General features: G+C 40.3%; 2 protein-coding genes across 2 annotated transcripts; both read right to left on the reverse strand.

Moving 5' to 3' along the window:
* Positions 1-642: 642 nt before the first annotated feature.
* On the reverse strand, positions 643-7,995 carry LOC104998277 (protein HP-25 homolog 2). Its single transcript, XM_010853356.1, has 3 exons — positions 7,868-7,995; positions 4,782-4,919; positions 643-3,270 (listed from the first exon to the last, which is right to left on the reverse strand). The coding sequence occupies exons 1-3, from the start codon at positions 7,908-7,910 to the stop codon at positions 2,804-2,806; spliced, it is 648 nt and encodes a 215-aa protein (XP_010851658.1). The 5' UTR covers positions 7,911-7,995; the 3' UTR covers positions 643-2,803.
* Positions 7,996-12,423: 4,428 nt separating this feature from the next.
* On the reverse strand, positions 12,424-15,519 carry LOC104998278 (protein HP-25 homolog 1). Its single transcript, XM_010853357.1, has 3 exons — positions 15,352-15,519; positions 14,275-14,412; positions 12,424-13,077 (listed from the first exon to the last, which is right to left on the reverse strand). The coding sequence occupies exons 1-3, from the start codon at positions 15,392-15,394 to the stop codon at positions 12,620-12,622; spliced, it is 639 nt and encodes a 212-aa protein (XP_010851659.1). The 5' UTR covers positions 15,395-15,519; the 3' UTR covers positions 12,424-12,619.
* Between the last annotated feature and the right edge of the window lie 5,653 nt (positions 15,520-21,172).

Consider the following 21,172-nt stretch of genomic DNA (forward strand, 5'->3'; position numbering starts at 1 on the left):
GTTCTCCCTATCACTCTGTAAATATCTGTCTACTGAATAAATGCATGAATGGTTTGAGTGAGTGTAGACTAAATCACACTACAAGTTATGATTGGAACAAAGTCAATTTTTAGTAACAACAAAATAAGAAATCTGATTATAGCAAGTTAAACTTACCATGTGCTAACAACTGTGCTGTTTCTCTGCTCTCATTATTTCAAAAACTATTGAGCACCTAAAATGTGCTAGACACATGCAGGATTTTGAGATAACAATAAAGACCAAAATAAAAGCTAGTTTTTGATATCATGAAACTCACAGTTTAGCAGAGGGGAGAGACATTAGTCTGAGAATTTTTTAAAATGTAAGAATAAAGTGATGGGTGTTATTACAAAGTAGAAAATCATAATGTAAGAATGCATAAACGGGGCCAGTTAGTTTGTTATCAGTTCCTTTCTCAAGAAGCTATTTCTGAATTCTGACTGAGCACAAAAGATGTTGGTGGTTATGGAGATAAGTGACCTGGGAAGAGAGTTGAACAGTGCAAATGCCCTGTGGCAGTGTGGTCCAATGACCGTACATTATTTAAGGGACTAAAACTTCAGCGTAGCTGGAAACCAGTCACTAAGGAAAACTGTAGGAGGAAGAAAATATGGAGAGGTGTAAAGGAAATCATATTAATAATTTATTTCTTTATTGAGGTATCATTGACAAAATGAAGTTATTTCCAGATGCACAACATAATGATTCAATATTTGCATACATATTGTGAAATGATCACCATAGTAAGTCTACATAACATCTGTTATCATACATAGCTACAGAATTTGTTTTCTTGTGACAAGAACTTTTAAGATTTACTCTCTTAGCAATTTTCAAATATACAATTACAATTTGATTTTTATCCTAAGAAAAATGAGACGCCATGAAATGATTTTGATCAGAGATTAGTATGATAACCTTGTCTTTTGTGCAATGAGCATTCACTGCTGGGACGAGATAAATCCGATCAAAGAGGCACCAAGTGGAGGACTGGCCCACCAGTTAGCACAGTGACAGGTGAAGATGATGGTGTTGCTTGTAGGAATGTCATGATGGAAATTGATTTAGCTTGGTGACAGATTGGACTGTGGAGGTGACATGAAGGGAGGTAGGTGGCACTAATCAGTGGATGGTGATGTTCATGGGGAAAGGAAACAATGGAAATAGAAGAGGTGTTGGAGTAAGAAGCAGTCATGAACTCAGTTTTGGACACATCAATACGGCAACCCTGAGAATGCCTCTGTGTGCATCAGTGATTTCTGATCTCCTCTGGCAACACATTACAGAGATGTAATTCATTCTCGTGTCTGTGTGTGAACTAGAGTGGGACCGTTAAGGTTAGAGATTATCTCTTAGCACAGTATAGAAGTTTAAGAGATGATGGAAAGGAAAGGGGGAAGAGTAAGGAGAGTGGATGGTAGGTGAAGTCTCTAGGGGAGAGCAAGTCTGTAAAGGAAAAGAACAGGTTTATCAGGGCTGCATTTGGTTACATTTAACAGAAACCAGTCTGCATTGGCTTACTCAAATCAGGGATTGTTATTCTCATCTGTAACTCTGGTGTGTCTGTGCAAGGACATTACCTGATCTGTTTCCTACTCCTTCAGTCTGCTTAGCAATACATGTCTTTTGTTCTCAGGTTTGCAAAACTGCTGCTTCAGCCACAGGCATTGCATCTTCCTAGGTGTGGGAGTCGGGGAGCGGTGATGGGTGAAAAGGGAAGAGTAGAGGGCAAAGGATAAAAATCCAAAGAAACAAGTCACTTGAGGATTTGTCTTTGAAAGAATCATCCAGGAAGCCCCGCCTGAGTATATTTCATTCTCCAGATGGTGTCACAGGTGACCCACGGTTTCAAAGAGGGTGAAGATCATGCCCTTAACTAGGTTCATTGACAACCCAAAGTTTGAGCTCTGTTAGAAATAAATTTAACAAGTGATAGAATGGGTACTGCATAGTGTCTGAGGAGTATTAAGCAACAAAATAATTCCTTTAATCTGTACCATTGGTCCTTGCTCAAACCATCTTCAAAGTATACTGCTGCTAAGTCACTTCAGTTGTGTCCGACTCTGTGCGACCCCAAAGACGGCAGCCCACCAGGCTCCCCCATCCCTGGGATTCTCCAGGCAAGAACACTGGAGTGGGTTGCCATTTCCTTCTCCAATGCTTGAAAGTGAAAAGTGAAAGTGAAGTCACTCCATCATGTCTGACTCTTCGAGATCCCATGGACTGCAGCCTACCAGGCTCCTCCGTCCATGGGGTTTTGCAGGCAAGAGTACTGGAGTGGGGTGCCATTGCCTTCTTCAATATGCATCAAATGCAAAATATGTACTTGGTAGACTGTAGTGTGACTTGAAGCAAATTTTCTTCATCTCTTTGGGATATTTTCTTTCCTAGCTATACTATAAATTGTGAAATTGAACTGGTGTCGAGGGCTGTGATCAAGACTATGTTTTTCCCTCTGGTGAAAAACTATCAGAAAAAAACAAAAGGCGGGATGACTTTCCTGGTTCCCCAGCCTCAACCAGCCCTTGTTTCCTGACCTACCCTCTTCCCAGAGTTCCTAGGATATAGCAGAATATATGAAATTTCATGGGCTTTCCATAAGAAATTGTTGACCAGTTAATGAATAATTAATCTTTACTGCTTTTTAGGGTTACATTCACATGGGTAAATTGGACGTTCTGAACGTAATTTATTCAATGATCACTGAAAAGTACTGGGGCAGGGAGGGAAGTTTGCTGGGAGGTTTAGGACCACTTGAGGAATTCAAGGGTGCCATTACCCCTTAGCCAGGATAATTTCCATAGAGCAAATACCCAAAGAACATACTTTGAATTGGTCCTTTCTCAGTCTCTGTTGTGTCTAGCTTGGATTCCAGCCAGACTCTGTCTCCCAATGTCAGCTGCAAGACGACATTTCCAGAAAGATGCCTATAATTGTCCTTGGCCTTGGACTCCTTCTCCAGGATTTGAGTGTCATTCTTCATGAGCCCTAGCTTCACAGCATGCTGGAATAGCTCTATGTCAAAGCCAAAGCGGTACACGCCAGGGATGGTGCAGGTGAACACTCCCGTGGTAAGATTGAAGTGGTCCTGGTCATTATGCAGGGCTTCCTTGAAGACAATGGGCTGGGAGGGGGCTGGGAGGGGATCATTCATCTTCACTGCAAAGGCAGATTTAGGGGGAGACAAGCAACTCTCAATGTCTCCCGGAATCCCAGTTGGTCCTCGCAATCCTGGAGGGCCTGGGGGCCCTAAACATCAAAGTAAACAGAAGGAAGATAGAGGAGATGTGAAGTTCATACATTTCACAGTCCATAAATGTCTTTCCACACCACCCCTCCTACTAACTTACACTCTCCCTTCAAGGATCACCTTACACATCCTTTTCCCAGAAAGTGTCTCCTCTCTGTCATTACAGTGGCAGAATCCAGCATTTACTTTGATTGTAGCATTTGCTTACACTGAAGAGTCATCTCTCCCATTAAATACCTATTTTATTTCCTTAAATAGATGATGAGCCAGTGCCCTACCTAATTTTGTTCCTAAAACACGATCATATGATATCCAAGGTCCAGATGATAGGCATAGTATATTTTTGGAAGCAGTGATTGAATAAATAATTGCTTCAATTGCCCTTTCAATTCATTTCATAGGTATGATGTTTTTATTATCACAAATGCTAAGTAGTAGGAGTACTCAGGGAAGACACTGACACAGGGAACTCTAGGAATTGTAGCATTCCAGAGATAAAAAGGGGTATTAGAGCAATGATTCCCTGGCTGGACTGTTCACGACAGTCAGCTGTGGAACCTGTGAATAGTAGTGTCTTAGTTAATAATACGTGACCATCTGAATTGGAATTTCAAGGGGATAAAACCTGGAACCTGAATATTAACCAATGTCCACAGATGATTTAAAGGCAGTCAGGTTAAGGAATCAATGATGCTAGATCACTCTGGTGAATAATTTCCAGTGAGATTGAGATGGCAAAGTAAGTTCTCAGAATTGACTCAAGAGCATAATGCCTTATTCTCAGTTGTTTTCTACAATACAATTTTGCCCTTGAGTTTGCAGGAAACTCAACAGTATTCCAGTGTGAATCAAGGGTGAACACAGAGTAATTGTGGACTTCCCTGGTAGCGCAGCTGGTAAAGTATCCATCCACCTGTAATTCAGAAGACCCCAGTTCAATTCCTGGATTGGGAAGTTCCCCTGGAGAAGGGATAGGCTACCCACTCTAGTATACTTGGGCTTCCCTGGTGGCTCAGATGGTAAAGAAGCTGCCTGCCATGTGGGAGACCTGGGTTTGGTCCCTGGGTTGGGAAGATCCCCTGGAGGAAGGCATGGCAACCCACTCCAGTATTCTTGCCTGGAGAATCCCCATGTACAGAAGAGCCTGGTGGGCTATAGTCCATGAGGTTGCAAAGAGTTGGACATGAATGAGCAAGTAAGCACAGCACAGAGTAACTATGCCATATTAAAGAGTGCACCAATATAATGTCTGAACTGTCATTTAGGTTCACATGGTGGCTTCTTCAGAACCCATCCCTGAAGTTTTTCTGGGGTAAAAACCTCATCATCTGCTTTAAGACTCTAGGTGTGTAGATGGGCAGGGAAGTGGGAGACCTTGGTGATTTCCCTCCAAAAACCATTATCTCTATTGTTACTGACCATCAGAAGCATCTGGATATTTCCTTGAGCTTATAGATATTTCAGTCAGAAAAAAGTGACCAATGCAATGTGAAGAAAAATGTTTTCTCACCTGGAGGGCCAGGAGGGCCAGGAAGGCCGGGAGGGCCTGGAGGGCCTGGAGGTCCTTGAGAATCACAGGACTCGGTAACTGGTACAGAAGTGGCGTCAGCCATGACTGATAGAACAGACAAAGCTAAAATCCAGACATCTAGAACAGGGGGTCAAACGGATAAATATTCACATAAGTTGAAAGATGGTGCTGCTTCTCTTGAAAGATTATGTTCCCAACACTGTCTAGGCAGCCAGGTCTCCCAATGTCAAGAAATAACTGTGAACTCGGTCATAAAGAGAGACTTCCCCCCACTTTCCTTCTTTTTTTTTTTTTAAAGTCTTTATTGAATTTACAATATTGCTTCTGTTTTATGTCTTGGTTTTTTCGGCTGAGAGGCATGTGGGATCTTAGCTCCCCAAGTAGGGATTGAAACCACAACCCCTGCATTGGAAGAAGTTTTAACCACTAGACTGCCAAGGAAATCTGCCCCCGCTGCCCGCCTTCCTACTTAATGGGGTGCAATCAGGGCCAAAGATAATCTATAGTTTCCTTGTATTTGCTGTTAATATTCTTACTGAAACGTGAACTTCTGATGACCTAGAGGTTTTCTCTAGGACACTCAAACATCCAGTGTCTTTCCCTCTCTTGTCTCTTTAAGTAAATAGTCTTGTGGTATTATCCTTATGACAGCTAGGCACCTGCAGCCCTTAACAATTAAGCACGGTGTTTCCTCAAAAACAAGTTGACTGGGGGTTTCATTTATTGATTCTACACTGCTTACTAAATGTTTTCCTTGTATCTGCATGGTAAACTTCTTTTCATCCTTAAAAAAGTTAGGGTTCAAGACAGGGGGACATATGTATACTTATGGCTGATTCAGGTTGATGTATGACAGAAAACAACAAAATACAGTAAAGCAATTATCCTCCAATTAAAAATAAATAAAATTTTTAAAACATTCAGAGTTCACTCATCTTGGGATATCCTCCATGATTTCCTCAAAGGGAACTAATCGTTGTATTTTAAAATGCACAGAAAGAGAAGCTGTCAAGTGAACAGGTGATGATGAACAAATTTATGCCAAACAGTGGAATAACTTTCAATTATTTCCAAAGACCTTAGCTTGATCCGGAAGTATTGAAACACAAGATGGTCATTGGAAATGATGTTGTTGGGTGTTTCTTTTTTTTTAATCAGTAAAAAAGTATCATATTTCATTTTATAATGGTATATATGGTTATGTAAAATATATTCCAGGCCTAAGTGACAAAAATAATTGGTAAATAGACGTATATCATAGCAAAATAAAAATCAGATCTTGAGAAATTTAGTTTCTCTGAATATCTCTTTCCAAACTGTGACATAGAGATAATGAGCGTTGTGGTGAGAATCAGTGACAAATAAAGCATGTAATGCACTGTTGGCTGTAAAGAAAATGCTCAACCAGTAACTGAAAATATATGAACACGTAGGACTTTCATTGAATGACACCCCTTTACCTGCCTGAATTAAGCAGTGGTATTACAGCATAGACATGAGAAGAAAATCTGTTAAGATAGGTGCCTCTGTTTATGGGTTAACATATGTACAAAGAAAAATTATCCTAGAAAACTGAAATTCATCTCATCAATGAAACACTGATGAAGTAACTTTTGTTAAGTATACACATCCAAGTGTTAACATTTCAACAGGTAAAATACAATAAAAAAAAAAAAAAACAGCTCTTTGTTGAGATATAGTTTGTATACCATGAAACTCTCATTTTAAGTGCAAAATTTAATGATTTTAAACAAATTCCCACAGTTGTGTAACCACCACCACCACCCAATTTTAGAAGATCCCCATCATCCTCAAAAGACCTCAGGTGCCTGTTTGCAATCACTCCCCCATTTCTACTTCTAGCTCTAGGCAACTCCCTTCCAAAGGCAAGCAAACAATCATCAATTTTCTGCAGCAAAGCTGACTTTCATTTATGATTTTTTTGAAGCTTCAAGTAAAAAGGAAGAAAAGTCAACGAAGACAACAATTACACTCATTTCTTAATGTGTTTTCCGAAGTCATTCAGAGAGAGAAAGTGAAAGTGAAGTCGCTCAGGCATGTCCAACTCTTTTCGACCCCATGGACTAGAGCCTACCAGGCTTCTCCGTCCATGGGATTTTCCAGGCAAGGGTACTGGAGTGGGTTACTATTTCCTTCTCCAGGGGATCTTTCTGACCCACAGATGGAACCCAGGTTTCCTGCATTGCAGGCAGACGCTTTACCCTCTGAGCCACCAGGGAAGCCCTTCAGAGAGAGAGGGGAATTCAAATCCTAGCCGCCTAAGTACGTCCCTTTCATGGAATGTGTCCCAGGTCACCTTCTGTTCCCTCTGCTTAATATTCAGAATGGTGCAATAAATAGCACCTTCCTGTTAAGTGGTTGTGAGGCTTAAAGAAATGAGGTATGAAAAGGATCTAGCACCATATATGAACGCTAAGGTGTGGTTCTTGAATATGTTCCTCCCACTCTTCTGACCTTCCTCTGAGTATACTATGCTGATTTCCCAACAAAGAAGGTTACCCCTCAAAGTGCTGGTGGTCACTAATATGACAACCCAGAACATTCATCAAAGCAGTTCTACGATGGACATACAAAAATTGTCTATGGTGTCTACATATGTGTCTTTCACGTCTCTGATCCCCTTTTCTTGACAACTTGTGAAATGGGGAAGAGCTTGATATTGTATTTATCAATGTAGAGAAGAGAAACAGAAACACACATTCCACAGTCAAATACATGAAATTTTTGCATTATCTCTCCTTCTATTTACTTTATATCATAAGTCCCTTGTGCTAATTTGCTATTAATTAGGGCTATTTACAAATTGATAACATAAGCTTCGGTCCAAACCTAAGGGGGGTGGAAATGGAAGTTTCCATTTATATTTGCTGTATCTGATTGGAAATACTGATATGAAATCTATCCTTTTGTCCTGTGTTGTGGCAAAATTGTATCTCAGAATTGTTATGATCATAAAACGAATCACAAGTGTTGGCAGGAGACAGTCCTTCGGGTAGTTCTTTGTAACAACATATGGAATCCAATTCTCTAGTGATTACACTTACCTACACACACCATGGAGAGAGATTGTCCTCCTCTCCCAGGCATCCTGATGCAAAGATGGAAGTTGTTGTAAGGGGTATGTCTTCAGCTGCTCTGTTCCTCTTTCACTTGTTTGCCTTTCAAAGGTATGAGGAAGATGTTCTAATAAATCAATATTCTTTAATATTTAATTTTTTGCCTGTCTGAGGCCAATGACCTCAGTTGGCTTTTAACCAGAGTGAAGTTGTGCCAGCTGATGTTCAGACAGAAGCTCTATGTGTTATTTGTACCCTCTTTTTCTTTTATGAACTTCTGGAATAATTGAGAATTTAAAACATTTTATTGATTTATTTATTTAGGTGTTAGGCCTTTTGTATTTTTCCATACACATATGCATATAACTTTTCTATTTAGTTTTGCTTTTTTTCAAGTTTCTATTGTTTGTATGTAGTATTGCATATACATATGGATATCCTGTTGGAGAAGGAAATGGCAACCCACTCCAATATTCTTGCCTGGAGAATCCCATGGACAAAGGAGCCTTGTGGACTACAGTCTATGGGGTCACAAGAGTCAGACACAACTTAGCAACTAAACCACCACCACCACCATGAATAGCCTATGCTTAATATAACTATTTCCTATTGAAGAGCATGTACACTGGTTATAGAGGCTCTTTAAACTTTTACTTATTTTTAATCTAATGAAAGATTCTCTAGATTCTATCAGATCAGATCAGATCAGTCGCTCAGTCGTGTCCGACTCTTTGCGACCCCAAGAATCGCAGCATGCCAGGCCTAGATTCTATAGTGCTTTACATTTTTCAAAAGTTTCACACACATGATTTCATATAATCCCATAATAAGCCTTTCCTTTTTCTTAACCCCTTCCCTCTCTCCACTGGTAACCACTAGTTTGTTGTCTGTATCTGTGAGTTTGCTTTTTTATCCACTAGTTGGTTGTATTTTTTAGATTCCACATAAAAGTGATATCATACAGCATTTGTCTTTCTCTGTAATGCCCTCCAAGTCACTCCATATTGCTGCAAATGACAAAATTTCACTCTCTTTTATGGTTGGGTAGTATTCCTTATACAAATTATATATATATACATTTTCTTTCTCTCCACTATTGGGTTATTATCTATACCTTTGGTTTTATTGTTTTTTTTTTTTAGTATGATTTTTGTAACGTTTAGCATATATATTTTCAACTTATCATAGGCTGACTCCTCAGATTTGTATCCATGAAATTTCATTTCCCAAAGATCAGGAAAAGGTAGGTACATTTGCCCTCACTCTTTTTCAACATAGGACTAGATGTTGTAGCCTTTGTAATAAACAGTTACAGGAGATAAAAGACATGCCATTCGGGAAACAAAAGAAATAAACCTGCCCCAATTGTCTATGTTAAAATTTCAAGGACTCTACAAGAGAAACTTCTAGCACTAATTAGTGAGTTACACAAGGTAACACAAGGTTAAAGGTGAGTTACACAAGATTAAAGGAGACAAGGTCAGCACACACGCAAAAATCGATCATATTTCTATTTACTATCAGTGAACTGATTGCAAATAGAAATGAAAAACACAATACCATATATTATAGCTCTGATGAAATGAAATACTTGTGTAAAAGTCTAATAAGACATGTACAGGATATGTATGATAAAAGCTACAACCAGCAATCCCACTCCTGGGTATTTATCCTGGAGAAATGAAAATGCATATTTCTGTAAAAACCTGTGCATAAATATTTCAGATAGTTTTATTTGTTATAGCCCCAAACCAATGAGTCACTGTTCATGAATGGATGAACAAGCTGTGGTACATAATATAAAAAATATTAGGGAACAATGTCTTTTGGAGGGAAGGAAATGGTGAAAACTTCATCATATGGATTGACTCATTCCTTTGCAGGATGGAAAGAACCTACGTGACATATTACCTCATTGGTGCTGACAAGAAAATTCCAAACTGGTTGATTAAGATTACATTTTGAAGGAAGATCAAAACTACAATTAAGTTAGGTATTAAATCTAAGTTTGGTATCATGAGCTTTAGCACAAGTGATACCATTTTGGATCTGTGATTCTTCTATTAAATGGATCTTATGTTCATTAAGGAGATCCAACCAGTCCATTCTGAAGGAGATCAGCCCTGGGATTTCTTTGGAAGGAATGATGCTAAAGCTGAAACTCCAATACTTTGGCCACCTCATGCGAAGAGTTGACTCATTGGAAAAGACTCTGATGCTGGGAGGGATTGGGGGCAGGAGGAGAAGGGGACGACAGAGGATGAGATGGCTGTATGGCATCACTGACTCGATGGATGTGAGTCTGAGTGAACTCTGGGAGTTGGTGATGGACAGGGAGGCCTGGCGAGCTGCGATTCATGGGCTCGCAAAGAGTCGGACACGACTGAGTGACTGAAATGAATGTTCATTAAACTGAGTCTCAATCACAAAGTCACCCTAATATCCATCAGCAGAAGAGTAGATAAATGGTGTAGATTAGATAAATAGAGTAGATAAAAGAGTAGACAAATAGATAAATGGTGGCATATTTGTAATGGAAGACTACATTTCCATTCAATGAAACATTTTGGATGGATTTCACAGACATAATGATGAGTGAAAAAAGACTAGACACAAAACATTTTATATTGGATTATATCGTTTATACAAAGTACAGGTATAGGCAAAGATGACAGCTTCCCAGGTAGTTCAGTGATAAAGAATCCATCTGCCAATACAGGAGATGCAGGAGATGCGGGTTCAATCCTTGGGTTGAAAAGATCCCCTGGAGGAGGAAATGGCAACCCATTCCAGTATTCTTGCCAGGACAATCCCATGGACAGAGGAGCTTCAAAGTCTACTGTCAATGGGGTCGCAAAGAGTTGGACACGTCTGAGCAACTGAGAGGGAGCATCAGTTCAGTTCAGTTGCTTAGTTGTGTGCAACTCCTTGCAACCCCATGGGCTGCAGCAGGCCAGGCCTCCCTGTCCATTACCAACTCCCAGAGCTTGCTCAAACTCTAGGATGCCATCCAACCATCTCATCCTCTGTTGTCCCCTTCTCCTGCACTCCTGAGCATAAGCATAAGCAAAGATAATTGATAAATGATGCCAACAGTCAGAAAAATAGATTCAATGATGCAGATGTGATTGTGGATGGGAAAGGCACCAAGGAGACTTCTAGGATGACAGCAATGTTCTATGTATCAATCTGGATGATGGGTCCATGCTTGTATGCATATAAAATTAAACAGTTTACTTTAGATTTGTGTTTTACTGTATTTAAGTTATACTTCAATAATAAAAAGAAACCTGTCAATATTCTTTTGTTTTTTTAAATACTAATTCATGTATTTGGCACCGGGTCTTAGTTGTGGCATACGAGATGGTTAGTTGCAGCGTGTGGGATCTAGTTTCCTGAACAGGATTTGAATACAGTGCCCCTTTATTGGGAGTGCAGAGCAGAGTCTTAGCCACTGGACCACCAGGAAAGTCCCCAATATTCTTTTAAAAGTCTAGTCATCAGTAGCATAAAGATGACTTACGTCAGTGTACAAAAAACATTGTTACTTTTATCCTCCTATTCAACCATGGATTATGTGGCTTTGATTCAATGCCTGGAAGATGGTTGTTGCAGCTGTAAGAACTGCATCTTCATTCCTTATAGAAGAAAAGGAGAAAGCAAAGGGCAGAGATCAAAGGCCAAAAACATAAGCCAGTTGAGTCAAATCCCTTTTAAATAAGACTCCTGTAAGTACCATGCATTTACGTCTCACCAGGAAGGATAGTGTTTTTTTGTGGCCACCCTGAATGCAATAGCAGCTGGTAAAATTACTTTTTTTTTTTTTTTAAACTGGGTTCATTGAGGCAATGTGAACAAAATTAGCTAAAATAGAAACTGGTAGAAGGGATATTGGGTAAGTAAGTAAGTAGCAGTTTCAAGTAAATTAATTATTAATCTGAAAACTATGAAGCCACAGAAATTCCTTCACTTCCATCTTTGACCCTCTGCCTTATGCACTATCACTCATCCAATTATCTTTAGGGCGATCATTTGATGGGAAGCATCTTCATTTGGCATTTTAAGCAAACTTGCTATCTCTGCCAGAGATATTTACTTGTATATTTACATCCTTAATTCCCAAAATGGATTTGAGAGTTTCAGTGAGGTTTTTGTCCCCTGGGGGTGAGGTGGGGTGTTGTTGAGTTGTTAAGTCATGATCCAATTCTGTGATCCCAAGCACTGTAGCCCATCAGGCTCTTCTGTCCCTGGGATTCCCCAGGCAAGAATACTGGAGTGGGTTGCCATTTCCTTCTCCAGGGGATCTTACTGACCCAGGGATCAAACGATCAAACCCACAGTTCCTGCCTTGGCAGGGGGATTCTTTACCTACCATTGAGCCACCAGGGAGGAGGGGTGGGGGTAAGCAAAACACGAGCTGAATGGGGGTTTTCCTGGTGTGTTTAACAGCAACCTGGCTGGGCAGCCTCCTACCTCACTTTGTTTTTTCACCCACTTTGTGCCACCCAGGATCTTGAAATTTGGGAATCACAAGAAAATATTGATAAATTGATGAACCATGCATCTTTATTGGTCTCAGCAATTGGTAGTACATTCATTTTGTCCAAGTTGGCCATTACTGTTTTAGTGATTTGTTCATCATTTAACAGTTCTAGATGAAACATTTGGGATGTAGGAAGCTTCTTTTCTTAAATTCAGAGTTACTTGAGGGAGAGAATCATGCAGTTACCCCTAGCTGTCTTAATTTCCATTGAGCAAAAACCCATAAAACACAGCGTGAGTAGTTCCTTTTTCAGATTCTTCTCTGTCCAGCTTAGACTCCAGCCAGACCCTGTCCCCTTTCTCCAGCTCCAAGACGGAACTTCCAGAAGCCTGCTCGTGGCTATCCCCAGCTTCTGCTCTCTTGTCCCGGATCTGGGTGCCATTCCGCATTAGACCCACCTTGATAGCACTCTGAAACAACTCAATGTCAAAGCCAAAGTGGTACACACCAGGGACGCTGCAGGTGAACACACCAGTGGCGGGGTCGAAGTGGCCCTGATGGTTGTACAGAACTTCCCGGAAGACAATGGGCTGGGAGGGTCCTGGGAAAGGCCCACTCAGCTTGACGGAAAAGGCAGACTGAGGCAGGGGTGGGCACTTCTCAACCAGTCCAGGAAGCCCAGGTCTCCCTGTTAGTCCTGGCATACCTATGAGTCCTAGATTCCAAAATAAACAGAAAATAGAATGATATCATTTAAGGTTTTGTATTTTGCATAGTAAATGAATTACTTCTCCTTTCTATGCTTCTTGCCCTTCCAACTACTTTCTTCTCACTGGTCAGAGCCTAGCTCAAGCATCACTGCTTCCAGAAGGCTCGCCTCTCTCCTCTAGATTTGGAAAAGTTCTGTCTCCTTGTACCACATCTGGTATTCATTGTTCCCATAGTTATAAAGAATTACCACAAAGAATTATAATCCTCTCCTTAAGTGACGGCCTCATCCAAACTGGGAACAAGAGTCGTACTTAAGTTTCTTCCTAAATGTCATACTCAGCATCATTTATAAAATTAGCACTCAAAATATGTTCAGTACGTGAGTAATTGAATGAATAAGTATATGAATGGGTCTTTAGACATGTTCTGCCATGTCTTTTCTTTACTATAAGGCTGAGTATTGAGGATCATTACTGGAAGTTACCCAGATAAATCTAAGGATCACACTATGGCAGGACTAAATGGAAATTCTGAACAGGGGTATCCAAACATGCCTGTTTATCAGAACAGCTATGGAATGCCATCCAACCAGAGTCCCCCAGTCACTCAGGGCTAGTCTACACTGCAGGCTTCTAGAGGACTCTCTGAGGATGGAGACTAGGAACCTACATGTTTAACAAGTCTGGGGGTGATTCTGATGCTCAACCAGATTTCAAAACCATTGCTTTAGAAGTTGAATACAAGTCTTCAAAGCGGATGGGATCTCCATGGGAGCTTAACCAAATGTACTTCTCAGCAGATAACAAGGGAACAGGATGTCAAAGTATCTGCTGTTTCATATGCCTGTGGTATCACTGGACGAATCTCAGCTTACACCTGCCCCATGTGATGCCAACATAAGTGCTCTACACTTCTAGAGATGGGGCTGTATTCCTATGTCTCAACTTGCACTGCACACCCAGTGTGTCTGAACAGCTGTTTGAGCATACAGATTTCTTGGGAGTTGGAGGCTGTCTTAGTAGATGAATCTTAGGATTCTACAGAATTGAGAAAAAGAGGCCATAGTCATTCATTATCAAAAAATGACTTATCTCAATGATCAATATTCTCATCAGATCACCTGGAAGATTTCACTGAATCTATGAACACTGAAACCAAAGAGACACTATGGAGGCTAAGAGAGCCATTAAATTTTTTTTACCTGTATAACCAGGTGGCCCTGGAAGACCACTGAGTCCCGGAGGTCCTCGGGCTCCACGAGGTCCACACAGCTCAGAGTCTGCTGAAGACTTGACATTGGCCACAAGTAAGAGGACAAACTGAGCTAAAATCCAGAAACCTGGATCAGAAGAAAAATCAATGAAGTTTCAGATAGGTTGGGAGATGGATCAGACTCTCTTAAAGATATTGTGCTACAAATTTTGTCAACTGGCTGGATGGTTTTGCCATTCCAAGAAACTGATATTATTTCGATCTTTAGTTCCATGAAGTACTACATGCAACAATGCTGTGATTTATCCAGACAATATCAGGAAGCACTTTGAACTGAGATACTTTCACGTTGAACACAATGAAATTTTTAAAAAAATCTTCTAATTTATGCTATATGAAATAATGCTGCTTTTCAATCTTATGCAAACCTCTCATGGACTCAGAGCCTCCTGCCGTCTGTTTAGCAGTGATCTTTAAACAATTGGTGAGAGTAATCTCACCAGAAGATATATAAGGAGTAGCTGTTTGTTGGTGAATGAATCGACAAATACCAAAGACTGAATCAGCCAACTACTACTTCCCACTACCCTAAACCTTCTACTTAGTGCAGTAGCCTTCATTCCACATTGAAGTATCAAGCTGATAAGATCAATATGCTTGCATTATACTTGCTCCTATTAATGCACTTGTTATATTGTTCCCTTTATGACACACTGAACCTTCTACCCCTGGTCCATGGCCCGGGGGTTGGAGATCCCTGATTTATGTCATAATGACCTTGATTTAATTTGAATGATTTGATATTGATTTCATAATGAAAGCAAAGGTCTTGCCCTGTCCCCCGTTAGCTTCTATTCCTTATACTCCCTTTGCAATATCCAATTGGCAAATTTGAAAAAGTGTCTTTATTTTTGTCCAGCATTATAGGCAGCTGCCTTCCAGAGATGTTCTAATTTTTAAAAAATAATATAAATCACATGCTGGGAGACTAAAGTGCTTTAGAAAGTGCTATCTACCAGTGCAATGGGTTAATTTAATTACTGTAGATATTAATAAGAAAACTTACCTGCAATGTTCATGGACCCGACTCTTCCCCTTCCCCCAGGCATTGAAGCGCTTTCGTTGACCACCTCCTCACCTGTCCTATAACTTGATCACCTGCTTGTTTTTGAAAGTTTATGGTAGATGACTTAATAGATTGTTTTTTTCTCAGTATTTGATTTTCTGGTCTCCTGAAGCTGAAGTCAAAGTTAATTTTCAACCAGATCAGTCAAACATTTAAATATGCCAGGAAAGCTCACAAATTGACATTCAAAGTGAAATATTTCTGTCCACCCATATCTGGAAGTCATCTCTTCTTGTGATGGCCAAGCCTGGGACTATTAAGCTGATGAACTTTGTTTGTCAGAGATGAACCCATCTCTGACTCTTCCAGGATAACAGAAATATGAGAGATGGACTATTATCCCATTTCCTCTAGTCTAAATCCATAATTTTATAGACTGTGATACTAGCCCAGGGCAGGAAGTGATTTAGTGGATAAAACTGGAGCTAAATATAGAATAATAAACACTTTTCTCCTACTTTAGAGCCCAGGAGATTTTTCTTCTGCTTGTCTCCCTTACTATCTATATTTTCTGAGACATTTTGCTTTTCTATAGTAATCAATCTACTAACATCCTTGTGTGTGCCAACCAGGCACTCTGTGCTTGCCAAAGTGAACCTAAGTTAATAAAAATATAATTAATTGAGAATGAGACATTGGAAATAGCTGAGGAAAGAGCCTGACAATCTTCTCTTTAAAAAGCAAAAATAAAACGGGGCAAAGTTGCCACACACAAAAATTGCAACTTTGGGAAATGATCAAAGTACAAAAAAAACTAAGAAATATTTATTTAAAAAGTTCAATGAACCTCATTAAGAACAGTGGTAGTCTATGGCTTCTTTATCGGAGGCTGCTTCCATCTGACTCCTAACTCTGGGCCTGAAGTTCTGCTGGAGTGGGGAGGGCTAGGAGGACTGGTAGGAGAGGGGATGACTTTATTTTGAGCAGTAGGTGGAAAAGCCCATGCCCAGGCCATTGTCAAAATAGTGTTATGAGCATCCAAAGATCAGGGAAAGCCAACACCACAGCTAGTCTGACATCTTGATAATAGTTAGAGCAAACAATGAACTAGCCAGAAATTTTAAAGATTGTTGGGGGAATGGAACAGCCAACCAGGACTTTAATAAGATAGATCCACCAAGGCAATATTCTCTTTACATTCTTCGGTAGTTGGAAAAAGTTGGAAATTTAGTTCTGTTTCTTTCTTATCCTGATCTAATCATTGGGGAGCTTAGTCACTGGAGGGTTTTTCACAAGACTCCCCATCTTGGATAGTTCTGGGACATTACTTGTGTCTTCATTGTCTCATAAAGCAATTAAGTGGCGGCTCCTATATGAACATATTGGAAAATAACTTCTGTAGGGAAAAAGCAGCTCCTGTGTCTTAATTTCCCTTTTTACTTCTCTTACCTCTAAACTCAGCCTTGTGTCTTTCTTAACATATGTTGGCTTTGACATGCTACTAAGGCAAATATAGATATACATACAGAATATATCTATACATATGGATAGATGTATATCTCTATATCAGAGACTGGCTACCTGTTCCCCCAAACTGCTTCTCCTTCATCTTGGTTTCATATGGAAATCCTCTTCATCTTGCAGTTAGTAGGGACCATGCAACTGGCTTCCAGTATTGGCACTCGTAATGGGAGTCACTTTGAAGACTTCGCCACAGATTTCTCCCATGTACTCCCATCCATCTTCTTTTCTCCTCTGCCACTTTGAATGTGCAGAACCTGGAAGCACATGCTGAAGAAGATCCCCATCCACAACAAGGAAGGACTCTGGTTCTCTTACTACTAAAAAGAGATTCACTCTTTTTTCAGAAATACCCTTGCAGAGTTTTTGTGAACACTTTGTTCAGCTATTGAGAGTTATAGGTGACTATGCTACAGCAGCTATTGCCACTTTTTCTAATACAATATTTGAATTCATCCTCATGTTTCAAGAAGAGGAATGATCACAATTTGTTAGCCCTCTATTATTGGCAGGGGAAAGTTCCAGTTTCGCCTCAGCCCCTTCAGTAGTACAAATAGGCTTGCCAGAGCCTTGTGTTCATGCTCAGTTGCTCAGTTGTGTCTAACTCTTTGCAACACTATGGACTGTAGCCCGCTAGGCTCCTCTGCCCATGGGATTTTCCCCAGCAAGAATACTGGAGTGCGCTGTCATTTCCTCCTCCAAGGAATCTTCCCGACCCAGAGATTGAACCCTCATCTCCTGCACTGCAGGTGGAATCTTTACCACTGAGCCACCAAGGAAGCCCCCGAGAGAGCCAATGGGGTGAATTACAGAAAATTCTTTACACGGAAGAATGCACAGAGAATAAGATCTTCAGGCACAAAAAAACTCTGAAAAAAGATGGGATGTGAATAGGGAAAGTGGGGAGAATGTATTCATCACATCTTCCCAAGACAGATGAATTGGGGTCCAGTGGACTCTAGTCGGGGTGGTATAAACAAGAATATCCTTGGTCTTAAGGATGGGGTTGATTGAGTTCATTTCCTGATTCTGATAACATCTTTCAAGCCCCAGTTTTAATGAGAGTAGATATGCCTTTTTTAAAAAATGCAACCATTTTTCTCAGAAGAGGGAGAGGAATAAATCCAAGATTTTAAAAAGTGAAACCTGGCTTTATTCCCTTCCAGGTTGCAGACTCATATGAGGCTTAGAGTTTCAGGGATGAATTAAGGAAACCTGAGAAACAATGACTTCTGCTTGCTTTTATTCCTCACTTTCAGATGCTTCTAGCCACACCTTATCCCCCTTTTCCAATAACATAATTATAGCATCAAAAATATTATCATACTCTTCTTTGGCCATCAGATGTTTTTTCCAAAACCTGAGTTTGGTTCATCATTAGTTAAACCTTCACTTTGGAATATTAAAGCTCTACGTCAAAGTTGAAATAGTAATTTTCAGGACTCTTGCAGGCTCAGTTCAGTTCAGTCACTCAGTTGTGTCTGACTCCTTGCAACCTGGTGTGGACTGTAGCACGCCAGGCTTCCCTGTTCATCACCAACTCCTGGAGCATACACAAACTCATATCTATCAAGTCAGGGATGCCATCCAACCATCTCATTCTCTGTTGTCCCCTTTTCCTCCTTCTTTCAATCTTTCCCAGCATCTGGGTCTTTTCCAAGAAGTCAGTTCTTTGCATTAGGTAGCCAAAGTATTGGAGCTTCAGCTTCAGCATCAGTCCTTCCAATGAATATTCAGGACTCATTTCCTTTAGGATGGACTGGTTGGATCTCCTTGCAGTCCAAGGGACTCTCAGGAATCTTCTCCAACACTACAATTCAAAAGCATCAATTCTTCAGCACTCAGCTTTCTTTATGGTCCAACTCTCATATCCAAACATGACTACTGGAAAACCCATAGTTTTGACTAGATGGACCTTTGTTGGCAAAGTAACGTCTCTGCTTTTTAATATGCTGTCTAGGTTGGCCATAGCTTTTCTTCCAAGGAGCTTTTAATTTCATGGCTACAGTCACTACCTACAGTGATTTTGGAGCCCCCCAAAATAAAGTCTGTCACTGTTGTCATTGTTTCCCCATCTCTTTGCCATGAAGTGATGGACTAGATACCATGATCTTAGCTTTTTGAATGTTGAGTTTTAAGCCAGATTTTTCACTTTCCTATTTCACTTTCATCAAGAAGCTCTTTGGTTCTTCGCTTTCTGCCATAAGAGTGGTGTCATCTGCATATCTGAGGTTATTGGTATTTCTCCCAGAAATCTTGATTTCAGCTTCTGCTTGATCCAGCCCAGCATTTCACAAGATGTACTCTGCATATAAGTTAAAGAAGCAGGGTGACAAGTAAGTCCTTTAAGTCCTTCTGGAAAGACGACAATTGTGGAGGGTGGAGGAAGGCTTGCTTCACTGTGAAGACTGACCTTTCTCCACAAGGGCATTTTACATTTTGACTTGCCAGTCTTGGGATTCCTGGCTCACCTCTCAATCCAATAGGTTCTAGGAGGAACACAGACCAGTCTATGAGAAACTAATTCCTTAGAGGAGCCTGAATCCTTCCAGAATGCACTTGTGGTGTTGTGATTTCACAGACTGATTTTGAGATGCACTGCTCTCTGGGTTGTTCTGTCTAGATTCCAATATATCAGAGTTTCAACTTCTGTTCTAGCTCCCCTTGTGCTATCAGAGTCCTGAATATAGTGTTCCACTGAAAGCAATCCTCCTCCTCCTCCTAAGTCACTTCAGTTGTGTCCGACTCTGTGCGACCCCATAGACGGCAGCCCACCAGGCTCCCCCGTCCCTGTGATTCTCCAGGCAAGAACACTGGAGTGGGTTGCCATTTCCTTCTCCAATGCATGAAAGTGGAAAGTGAAAGTGAAGTCACTCAGTCGTGTCTGACTCTTAGCGACCCCATGGACTGCAGCCTACCAGGTTCCTCCGTCCATGGGATTTTCCAGGGAAGAGTACTGGAGTGGGGTGCCATTGCCTTCTCCGACTGAAAGCAATATTAGCTCTATTTCTTCCTGGCATTCCCGGATCCAGATGCTTATCCTTTCCTGGAACAGAGTCTCAAGGACTGCTATTCTGTACTTGGCCAGTACCAAGCACTTCAGAACTGTTTCAGTTTCGTATTTCGAGACTCTTGTTCAGAGCTTGGAAACTCCAGCTTGTTACCCACTAGCTGTCTCATCCTTGCTCCCCTGAGATTTTCTTTCACTTTCCATCTGAGCAAACTATGCATCAATCAGAATGTCGACGTCACATTAGCCTTCCTGTGGGGATCAACATGCTACCTTGGTTAAGAGTTTGAGTTTTGGCTTATAAAGGAAACAGTGCAGGTCATATCTCATCCCTGGTCAAGCTTCTTAACATTTATAAGGGTCCATTTTTTCGTCATCCACAAAAGCAAGTCATACTATGAAATCTCATTGGTCTGTTCTAAAATAATGTTATCATTAAATATTATGTGAGTTATCTTACATAAATTAATAGTACAAAGTGGAGAAAATTAGAAGTAGACAAAAGACAAAAAATAAAACCATACTAATGGTCAATTAAAGTGCAGATGTGTGCACCTACCCAGTTTCAAAATTTTAGTTGGAAATATGAAGCTGAGTTTCCTGAAGGCAAAACAAAACAGAAAAAAGTCCCCTTATATAATTCATATTGTTCATAATGAGAAATATGCATTTTATTTGGGAATTTGCAATATGGATAGGAAAAAATTATTCCCAAAGATTTCATATAGGAGCATTGTATGAAATAAGTCAACTGATTATTTAATAACACCTTCCAGTGGTGGTTATATTTTCTAATCAGCGGAAGTACTATTTACAATATCTCTGAGGACAGTGTAGGCAACCTGTATTGAATGACTGTGTGTGTGAGAGAAAACTTTGTGTTTGAGCGGCAAGCAGGTATATGTCTGTGTATATTTATTTGGGGGCAGGGGGTGTAGGGTACAGTTTAGACTCTGAACATACAAGGTATTCCCCACTCATCTCCAGTCATGTGAGATTCGGCCATAACTAAATAACAGCACAATCACTGAAGAGTAAACAGAACAATATTATAGAACAAAAGTTCCATCCTGTAAAACAGTCTCAAAGAAGTCAAAATACTTCCCTTTCCTGGACTTCAATTTTTTCCTCACTCCAATGAGGAATGTAATGCTGAAACTTTCTCAACCTCACAGAGAGGTCTAGAAAATTACAAAAATAAAATAAGGGCTATGTAAGCCTGAACACTTGGGATTTTTCTCATGACCATCTTAAAATTATTTAAAGATGCTCCAAGGCTTTCATATGAGA

This window comes from Bison bison, unplaced genomic scaffold (assembly GCF_000754665.1).
Source record: "Bison bison bison isolate TAMUID 2011002044 unplaced genomic scaffold, Bison_UMD1.0 scf7180017864327, whole genome shotgun sequence".
Classification (NCBI taxonomy): Eukaryota; Metazoa; Chordata; class Mammalia; order Artiodactyla; family Bovidae; genus Bison; species Bison bison.

Bases quoted from the DNA above. Each gene is read 5' to 3' on its own strand.
- LOC104998277 (XM_010853356.1), bottom strand. From the start codon at position 7,910: ATGCCTGGGAGAGGAGGACAATCTCTCTCCATGGTGTGTGTAG. The intron at 4,920-7,867 runs GTAAGTGTAATC...CCCCTGTTCTAG, and splicing joins TCTCTCCATGGTGTGTGTAG to ATGTCTGGATTTTAGCTTTG. The intron at 3,271-4,781 runs GTGAGAAAACAT...TTTGATGTTTAG, and splicing joins TGGCCCTCCTGGCCCTCCAG to GGCCCCCAGGCCCTCCAGGA.
- LOC104998278 (XM_010853357.1), bottom strand. From the start codon at position 15,394: ATGCCTGGGGGAAGGGGAAGAGTCGGGTCCATGAACATTGCAG. The intron at 14,413-15,351 runs GTAAGTTTTCTT...CTTCTGATCCAG, and splicing joins CGGGTCCATGAACATTGCAG to GTTTCTGGATTTTAGCTCAG. The intron at 13,078-14,274 runs GTAAAAAAAATT...TTTGGAATCTAG, and splicing joins AGGGCCACCTGGTTATACAG to GACTCATAGGTATGCCAGGA.